The following is a 10,272-nucleotide window of genomic DNA, read 5'->3' as shown; positions in this document are numbered from 1 at the left end:
ATAGTGGCCCCATTTGGCCACCCTTTGGAAAATGTTCTGGGGACGCCAGTCTCATATATCAACAGTAAGCACAGTTAAATGAGACAAAAAAAGAAACAATATAACTAAGTAGCCTTCTTAATTATAGTACAAGCACAAAAAGCAAGCAATAATCACCAAATCAACAAAATCTAAACAAGTCAGCAAAATCCTATCTTATTCTAAATTGCTCCCTGTGGTAGTTGCTAGATGCACCCGTCAAGATGAGGAACGTGAAGAAGATAGTAGAAGCACAAAAAGGACATATTAAGTCATTAACGAGGGGCAGGCTAAAGACTCCGCTGCTGAAAGGCTTCTGAGAGGCTTCCAGTGGACCAGAACTAAACCGCTGCGCACACGGAGCCTGTGTGAGTCCGGTGTGATACATTGTGGCCCAAGTCCGTCCCTCAGAATTTCAGTGATGCGTGACGGTGACGGGAGTTTTCTTAAAATTTGCTAATAAGTTTGCCATTGTTTGAAATAGAAATGTTACTTTATGTTTATTAAAACGTGTCTCCTTAGAATATAGTGTTTTTGTTTGCACTTTTGTGGTGGTTTACCATTGAAACCAGGAGAGAAGGGACTGTTTCATTTGATATTGAAGGGGAGCTGCAAGCAGCGTATTCATTCGGCCGTGTCTACAATCAATAGAGCCAAAACTTCCACGCTACCTCCGCTTATGGCCTCATTCCTTCTTTTCTTGAACTTATGAAAAAGAGAAAAATAGAGAGAAATAAAGGGTCACACAAGCGCACAGTTGTGTGACCTGCAGAGTTCATGCAACAGCCTGCCCACTTCCAGTTCCTGAGTGTCCAACATTACTCCTGCTGTATTGACGATGCGCGCAGGATGAAATAATATGGTATTAGTATCCACTTCAGACCATCTGATAGACACAGAACCCTGTTTGGGACTGTACTGGATGAGACAAGTGTGATGCGCTTCATCAGAGATGTAAAATCATACTAACTGGTTTTGCCAACCAAACTGTTTGTTAGGGAATCGTAGGGAATTTGTAAAACATGTTATGTTTGTTTGTTGAGTTTTGGCAGAAAATTCACTCCATAGAAATCAGGTTGTAATTATTTGTGACTGTGAATTAGTTTGACTCTCTATTAACAGGTCAGTAACTCTTCTGCTCAAAGTAGTTGTGGTATTAAACCACTCTTGCCCAGGGTTTTGCCAAATCGATATCGATCATAGGAAATTGAAATCCTATGGATTACAAATTTTTTTAAAAATCACCATAATCACTATAAGATTAACAGAAATGGAAATAGAGCGTTAGCCATATTGCCACACCACTCTTTAATTGACAAAACACAATTATGCAGTGCTCACGTACATTTGATATATAATACAAAATAATCAAATACACAACAAAACAAATAATAATTATATATTACATCATGCATTAAAACAAACCTAGAGGTATGTATATTTCCTTGTATGTTATTAAATATTTTAGTGGTGTAAATCAGGATAATGTGATACAGTATTATTTTATTAGACAAGGTGAAGCATGCTTTATATTTATATTGATTTGTAAGTTTTTATTATGGAGTTTATGAAATAAGTATGTTACATCTAACCAACTGCCACATATACACTGTAGGTATGAGCAAGACATTGCTGTGAATAAAATGTTCTCTTAAGTAAACATCTCATTCACACCAACAATGTGCACTATAATTATTGATGGGATATCTATCACACCATATTCACAAATCAGCACAGCATGCTCTGAACTCCCAGTGGGAAACAAGCAAAGAATAATGAACATTTATAAATGAGCGTGTGCAAACAAAATATTCAAAACTCTCAAATGTGAAACGCAACAAATATAAAGCTATGTTCCTATGGGTTTCTGTGAGTTGTCAGATGTTGTTTTACATCAGCGGAGGAATTAATGATATTTCTGCTGTTATTAAGGGTCAAGCCACTGCCCTCATTCACATCAGACCCCCGGGTGTCATTTGTATTGTTATATTTGATCCCAAAAAGACCGCAGATTTTCTTCAGCATCAGGTCAACAATCTCCTCCTCGTCTGAGGCCTGGGTAAGACAGGAGACATGGCAAATTCAGTTTTAGAGTGGCAAGAAATATTGGAGAGATGCTCTTGACAAATTGCTAAGGACACATCAATGAGCGCTTGTGATCTCAGTTAGTATCTAATTGCTTTCCATGAAGCGGTGTGAAATACAGACACCTCAAAATGGGAAAGCAATTCAGAGAACAACCCCACAGAGAATAACAATTAAACTATTGTGTTTCCTTTGCTACACAGAGACGTTTTGCAGGTGTACCATGGCTTTAATAAAACAGATTTTTTTTCATGACTACAGAAAAAAGTCTATAAAGCAGCCAATCATCAAAAAAAGGAAAAAAAAAACCCAACATATTATTAAAAAGATTTCAAATTGCAATTTACAACAGTCTAATTTTTTCTCATGATGGCATTTTCTCAATGACACTTTAATTTCATAATGTCTCCTTTCAGTGGACACTGGAGCCATCACTGATCACATCCTCTCACTCCTTAGCGAATCACACACCCCCAGCCTATCGCGAACTGAGACACAGCAAAAGACTCCTCATGCATGTTTTTCCCTGAAAAACATCTTTTAACAGTGTCAAATACACCTCTGCCTTTCTCTGTGCTGACTTTATCATATTAAAGATGCTAGAGCAATGAGTTGCCTATAGTTACACACCCAACAGTCATGGAGCAATATTAGTTTTCTTTTGAAAACTGACCACCTGATGTATTCTGTCTCCTTTTAGCTCTGATGTGATTACGCTAACTCCTTCTCTCTTCCCTGCTGTGGCTAGAAATTAGGTTGATGAAAGCAGAGTTGTTTATTTGATACATGCATCTGTGAATGGATATTTTGCATCAAAACAATACAGAGAAAAGACTACTTGGATTTTTTATCTGAAAACTTTGATTATTTGTTTAGAATAATGACTAAAATTACCTTGTGATATATTTGCTCCTGGGTGAATGCCATGAGGACAATTGAGATGAGGAGATTAAGCACCACAAATGTCATGAACACAATACAGGAACCAAAAAGTAATCCACCAAGCAAGGGAGTGCTATCCAAGACCTGGCAAACATCAGTGAGATATCAACATCAGTTTGCGCTTACACTGGCCACATCAGGAAAGAAAGGAAAACTCCTTATTCATGCCCGTTTTATTATGCCAGAAAATGTCATTTTCAAGTATATTAGACAGAAAATTTGTGAGTAGGGGAAAATCGCACGTACCTCGTCATAGTTAAAGATGCCTATCTGCAAAAGGATGATGGTCATGAGAGCGTCCGCTACGGTTCTATAAGATGACATCCTCCAGCCATAAATCAAGTTGCACTAGAAAGAACCATTACATCAGCAGGGGAACCAGTAAAATCATTTTGGAGATAATGGACTGGAAAGTTAGGTAATAAGTATTTCATACACCTCATACATATATACATTAAAGACAACCTCCCACATTACCACCTGCATACCCAGACACACTAAGGAAGGGTTTGTAAGTTGTGTGGCCATGTGAGTTTCTCTGACAATTATATATTTAAATGTCTATATCCCTGAGGATACTTTCTCTTGATTCATTTTAAATAATAAAATTAAAGTTCCATTTTGTGACAAATAATCCCACAACATTGTTTTCTGTAAGCCCCAGTGACTCAGATAATAGCAGTGACTTAATATTCTTGCCCATGTAATGAATAAGAATTAGAGAGACAAGGACAAGATACTCACAGCAATGGAATACGCCACAAGCATGATCGCAATGACAACAATAATACTGGAAGTTTCATTCCAGGCCCGTTGCAGTGCAGCGGCAACCAAGTTCATCTTGGGGTTCAGTCTGAGCAGATGCCACAGTTTGATGGTCGCGAGCAGGACCAGGAAGGCGATCAGATACTCGAGTGTTGAGTCTGCTGTGGCTGTCTCATAAAAACTGGCAAATCTACATACACAGTGAAGATGTCAGCTGTTGCCAATGGGGAAAAAAAGAGCGCTGTACAACAATGTAAGATTAGAGAAGGAGAGTTTGAAGCAAACAAATTCACAAGAATAAGAGTCTACAGCCATGCTAGCGGCTCTGTCAGACTTTAGCCTACTGTACAGTGATGCTTTGAGCTAAATGCTAACATTAGCATGCTAAAATGCTCACAATAATAAAAAAGCCTTAGAAAGCAAACACCTAATTTAAACCCACTGCAAATTTTCTAACTTGTTAAGGTGTCGGCTAGTTTTTTCGAGCTCTATGAACTAAAGATCGCACATTACATCACATCACATTAGTTTTAGTGCAGGATTTGTTTGTCTCACTTGTCTTTGTGGTTTTGGTAGTAGGTGATATCGCGGTTCCCAAGCAAGGTCCTCTTGATGAAGACAGCCACGGCGCTCCAGCTCAGTAAGATGACAGTCAGCTCGAGAAGGTTCCACTTGCTCCTAAAGTAAGCCCACCGCTGCTGCTTCATTAATTTGCCCTTCCAGGAAAAGGAGAGAGGATTGTCATATGTAACAGGAACCAGTTTGTTCCATCGTCCCATGAAGGGAAAAAAGACAGGAACATAAGTAAGAGATATTTTGAAAACCATGTTTGAAAATTTCCACAAATAGTGATTTGTGTCTATTGCCCAGATAGTAATTTATAATATAATGATGAAATGTTTGACAGCTTCCACTAAAACTCACTTTCTGCGATGCTTGCAAACCAGAAAAATTATTTAGGAGCACAATGTGCGAGTAACTACCGTAACTACGACCGCCGCTACGACCGCAAAGCTGCTGTCAGTCAAACGAGAGTTGTTGAAACTCTGGTAGGTAAAAAGCCAGCTAGCCACAGGAGCACCGACAGAAATCCCAGTGGACGGGTCGCTCGGTGGCCGCTTGAGCAGCTTGTTACAAAAACAAAGACAGAGATGTGAGCAGCTGGAGCGGTGAGACAGAAGACAGTAGGGAGAAGATAAGGAGGTTGTGGGTATAGCTAGCTGGAAATTCAGCCATATCAGGTGGTTTTTGTTGAAATATGTTCAACTTTTCATAAAATCGATGTGCTCGCCACTGTCACTTCAATTCACTGGGATTAATTTTATACAAGTAGTGGGCTGTAGAGTATACTATTACCTAAAATGACAATAGCCTACATAGTGAAATAAAAAAATGTATATATTAACATACTAACTGTATACTATTAGATTAAAACAGAATTTTTTATTTGATGTCATAATATTACCCATTTAAACTAGTTTCTCCTCCAGTTTGTAGAAAGAGCTTCTGCAGTGGAAAGATGCAGATTTCCACTGTAGAGGGTGCCAGTATGTTCTCCTTCTAGCCTCCTCCTGAGAGCAACACGTTCCCCTTGTTCTGTTTTACTAAAGTTACTGTAATACTGTTCAGTACATTTTCCCCCCGCTTTTATCTTGTCAGTCAGTTCACACTTGCTGGACATTTACTGCAATGTGCATTTACACAATCTGATTTAATAGTGACTCCTTCTGAGACTTTGATCTCAATGCTGTTTGATATCCAAACTTCTAGGGGAACTTCAAAGGTGTCAAACATTTCAAATAATCAGTTACATTTTGTCAAGTGCAGCAAAAAGTCATTTCTGTGCATATCTTACTGAAACCAAACTACTCACAAGACAAGTGTTTTTGTGTATCTCTGTATCAAAGATGGACACACTGTGGGACCTTACTGTCTCAGAAAATACAGTTAATGCTGAACACCATTGAACATAAACCAAAATGGCCCTGAAGAAAGTGGAAAAGTGTAATTGAGATATGACTCAGCGCTGTACTAAAAGAAACTGTGGTGTCAAAGAAAAATGAGCCGTGATTATGACGCGAATAAGAGCTGCTATATGAAAGAAAATCACGAATCACAGATTAATGCTATTACATCCTTTTGACCACCTAAACATCAGAAAAACATTACTGCTAATGTCTTTAGATATTTATTTCCTGTAATAAGTTACATAAGGATACAATCAAAGCGGGCAATCTACTGTCCTGTTTAATTTGTTAGTGAAGGATTACAGAAAACATCAACTGTGGAGTGTAAGTCGATGCTCTGAGTCAGCTGTAAACTGCTTTTTGGTTTTACAAACAAATCAGTTACTAGAAGTTTGATGAGTTAACTACCTGCACATTTTTAAAAAAGTTGCCTCATCATAGGGCTGGGCGATATGGCCAATCACGATAAAATAATTTCATACAATTTGATTTCTATAATTATCACAATATATAACTCAAATCAATATTTCTTTTAAATTTAAAGGCTGATTTTTTTTTCTGAATGAAAATCGATGGACCCAGATGGTTAATTATATGTTAAACTTTTCTTTATGGTCAGAATGTGACAAACACTTGATGCCAAAGAGCGGATCACTCAACAAATCTGAGATAGAACATTCAAAACTATTATGATAAAATCTTTTATCAAAAAATATGATTAGTAAATATCTTTTCAGTCCCTTTTCTTCAACAAAATAATTTTTTTTGCTGTTTTTTAAGAAAGATTAAGTGCTAATTTGTCTGTGATTCAAATGAATTAAGGCAAATATTTATTGACGATATATTTAAGATTTATTATATTGTCATTGAGGAAAATTTTATTGCGATAATTATCATTGTTGTTTTATTGCCCAGCTCTACCTCGTCAGCAATTCAACCTCAAGTTAATCTCTCGAATGTTGATCCTCTTGTTCGATTGATTCTCGCCAGTCGCAGTGCCAAACAACAGTGGTGTGTTCTTGGAAATTTGGTCATAAACCAAAAAGCATCCTGCCCAGGGACGTGCAGAGAGGCTCAAGTGAAAAAAACTGCACTTCTTATAATTATTATTTTTCACAAAACATTAAATATATTAACACAACTCTGACTTCCTTACCAATCTATTTAAATTCCCTCACACTCATGCAGTTGTTTTATACTCGACATTTTTCTACAAAATAATCAGTTCACACAGAGACCATGCCTGTCTGTACGTGCTGCTCTGCTGCGGGGAGAGGCGGAGGAATAGAGGGCATCAGAACTCCAACCTGATATTTACACTTTTTATTCAATAAATATGTTTGTTTGACAGAAGAGCTGTGCAGAAACAGGAATATATTTATTTTTAAAAAAGCACCCCAGAAAAATGGGCACATTCTCTTGAGGAAGAAAAAGGGCAGGTGTTGAAGGCCCTTTTGATGTCATGCCTGATCCTGCCCAGCCTGTATATTATGAGGCTAGTAGGAGTTTGTGAAGCCCTTAGTAAATACAGAAACCCCCGCAAGTCTCATTCACTATCTGAATTCAAAGAGATGCATGGATAACAAAAAAACAATCAATTAAAGGGTCTGGAACCACATTCTGTTGTAGTCCTGTTGGTATTTACCTGCAAGAACATGTAATACAGGATGAAAAGCAAGTATATGACCTCAGCAGCCACGACAAAGGAGTAAAGATCGCCAGTTGATGTGTAAAGACGAACACTGTGCAGCTCACTGTGGAACTGAAATGCTCCTGTAAAATTAACAGGGACAATTTTATGTAAACACATGTAGGCTAGCATCTCATTCATATAATGTACCATACATCGATGTCAAAGTATAACAAGAGAATAAAATCACAGACTGAAATTACAGTAAAATTGCAATAAGCAATAAAAAATGACAGTATGACCTATGATGAACAGCTTTGTGTAACAATAATGTTATATATCCCCAGCATTCAAATCTGCACCTTTGACAAACCTGTAATTGTATTGTAATTGCATCCCTCAGGAAACACTCAACCTTACCTACAGCTGTGGTCTCCAACAAGAGTGTGACGATGCAGAAGAGGTTCACATTAGCATTGTAAACGGTGAACTCTATAAAGATCGCCCTTGTGTACGTATCCAGCCATTTGTTCCTGAACAGATACTCAAGGGTGCTGTGGTACACAAGAATAGTTTAACTGGAGGGTTAAAATAGGCCTGTTTTCTCTATTCAAGTGTTAGACTTTAAATAGTATTTTACACCAGACTTGTAACAAACAAGTCTGATGTAAAATACTACATAGCATACAGAGGACAATGTAAACTCGCAGTCCGGTAAAAATCTATTGTATTAATGCAATTCAGTTTTGCTAATGCACATACTTGCTGGCATTTTGTAAATCCGGGCCGAGCTCCGAGACAAAGCCTCCCCCCCTGTAGAGCACCATTTCACCCCAGACAGGGTAGGCCCTGAGCTGAGCCTGTGTCTGGTACTTCCATGGGCTGGAGGTGCTCGTAGAGATATTATCCCTCACGGAGTGGTTCCAGCCAGGCTCATAGGAGCCCATGTCCTCCACCTCCCATGAATATGGAGCATGACAGTCTGGTACAAACTGGAGCATGGAGCCTGCAATCTGACAGGAGTTTTTCTGCACTCTCAATTGACGGAGGCGGGCATCACCCACCAGCTTGGAGTTTCCATCTGTGATAAATCCTGGAACACAGCATTTTACAGTTTATTTGTTTGTGTTTTATTCATTCACTGCTGAATCAAAGACATTTCAGGGTTGTGGTCTCTGCATGTTAGTGTTGTAGTACTTGAGACCAAGACCGGTCTTAAGACCACATATTGATGGTCCTTGTCTTGTCTCGGTCTCGACCGCATTTGTACTCGGTCTTGTCTCGTTCATTGAGGACTCTGGATTTTATTTCGAGACCAGTCAAGACCATAACTTTGGGAATATCAATAAATTGCTTTTACATTGTCTGATTTGTTAACATCCTAACTTTGATTGGAAGTAAAACTTCCAAATGCAACTTCAAATGCAACCAATAACCCTAATTAACGACTGTCCCCCCTCCCTGCGATGCTAACGTTGATTTCAACTCTTAGAGTTTGTATGTGGGTGTTTTAATGGGAATGTGGATCTTTCAGATCAATTTGTGAACTACCTATGATCTCATTCCACATTTTATTGCGTGCCATGCAATGCAGGGAACTGGTCTTGGTCTTGACTTGGTCTCGCCCTCCCTTGGTCTTGGTCTCGACTGCTCTCAACCCCTAAAAGTCTTGGTCTTGTCTCGGTCTGGGTGGTCTTGACTACAACACTACTGCATGTTACACATTTAGACACTTTGGCCACTTGGTTTGGTCTGAGCCAAAGATAATTTCAGGGGTGTTTCATCCAGAAAATGCTTCTGAACTAGGGCCAGTTTGCATTTGTAACATATTCACTATTTTTAATTGTCACTTGTGTTTACAAAAATTAATAATGTGGATGATTGCCATTCTGTACTAAAATTATGTTTTCACAACGCGAAAAATTTTACCCAGTTTGGGTCAATACTGAATGAGCGTCATAGTGGCCTAAATTTACTTGGTAACAGTGGGTTGGCAATATTTTGGTGCAGTGTTGGTGTTATAGTTTACATAACTGTTGTGTTATTTAGCCAAAATAAAATGTGGTCATTGCCAAGATGCGTGTTCACACTTAACATAAGCATTGAAACCCTAGCTGGTTTTGTCCATTGACATGTCCAGTAAAGTTTATTCTAACAAGACGATGCATCCTACACAGTTTTGACATAAAGAGTGAAAGGCAGTTTTACTTTGTACATTTTAATATAAATAGTTTTTAGCATTCAAAACTGCAATGGATACACGTTATTAAGTCAGTAGCAAATCTTCATATGTAAAGAGCTAGAGTATATACCATAACCCTAATATACAGTGGGGGAAATAAGTATTTGACACCTTGCTGATTTTGCAGGTTTGCCCACTTACAAAGAATGCAACGATCTATAATTTTAATCATATGTACATTCTAACAGTGAAAGACAGAATCCCAAAGAAAATTCCAGAAAATCACATCATATGAATTTATAAAAATTGATAACCATCTGATGAGGAAAAACAAGTATTTGACCCCCTGGACAAACAGTATGTTAATATTTTGTAGAAAAGCCATTATTGGCCAGCACAGATGTCAAACGGTTTTTATAGTTGGTGACAAGGTTTGTGCACATTTCGGCAGGGATGTTGGCCCACTCCTCCCTGCAGACAGCCTCCAAATCATTCAGGTTCCGAGGTTGTCGCCTGGCAACTCGAATTTTAAGCTCCCTCCAAAGATTTTCAATTGGATTCAGGTCTGGAGACTGGCTAGGCCACTCCAGAACCTTGATGTGCTTCTTCTTCAGCCACTCTTTTGTTGCTTTGGCGGTGTGCTTAGGGTCGTTGTCGTGCTGAAACACCCATCCTCGACCCAT

The 10,272-nt window shown here is 38.5% G+C and overlaps 1 protein-coding gene across 1 annotated transcript in view; it reads right to left on the bottom strand.

Moving 5' to 3' along the window:
- Positions 1-1,468: 1,468 nt before the first annotated feature.
- Positions 1,469-10,272, bottom strand: part of LOC123974048 (polycystic kidney disease protein 1-like 2) — a 40,452-nt gene continuing 31,648 nt past the window's right edge. Inside the window, exons 26-33 of the mRNA XM_046054466.1 lie at positions 8,170-8,500; positions 7,828-7,961; positions 7,423-7,550; positions 4,366-4,526; positions 3,790-4,000; positions 3,292-3,393; positions 2,998-3,129; positions 1,469-2,073 (exon numbers count right to left, since the gene is read on the bottom strand). Of these exons, the coding sequence (XP_045910422.1) occupies positions 1,876-2,073; positions 2,998-3,129; positions 3,292-3,393; positions 3,790-4,000; positions 4,366-4,526; positions 7,423-7,550; positions 7,828-7,961; positions 8,170-8,500 (1,397 nt within the window). The 3' untranslated portion in view covers positions 1,469-1,875. The remainder of the gene's footprint in view (positions 2,074-2,997; positions 3,130-3,291; positions 3,394-3,789; positions 4,001-4,365; positions 4,527-7,422; positions 7,551-7,827; positions 7,962-8,169; positions 8,501-10,272) is intronic.

The sequence above is a fragment of the Micropterus dolomieu genome, linkage group LG07 (genome assembly GCF_021292245.1).
Source record: "Micropterus dolomieu isolate WLL.071019.BEF.003 ecotype Adirondacks linkage group LG07, ASM2129224v1, whole genome shotgun sequence".
NCBI lineage: Eukaryota > Metazoa > Chordata > Actinopteri > Centrarchiformes > Centrarchidae > Micropterus > Micropterus dolomieu.
The sequence above is the reverse complement of the archived record's forward strand: the minus strand, read 5'-3'. Positions and strand labels throughout refer to the sequence as shown.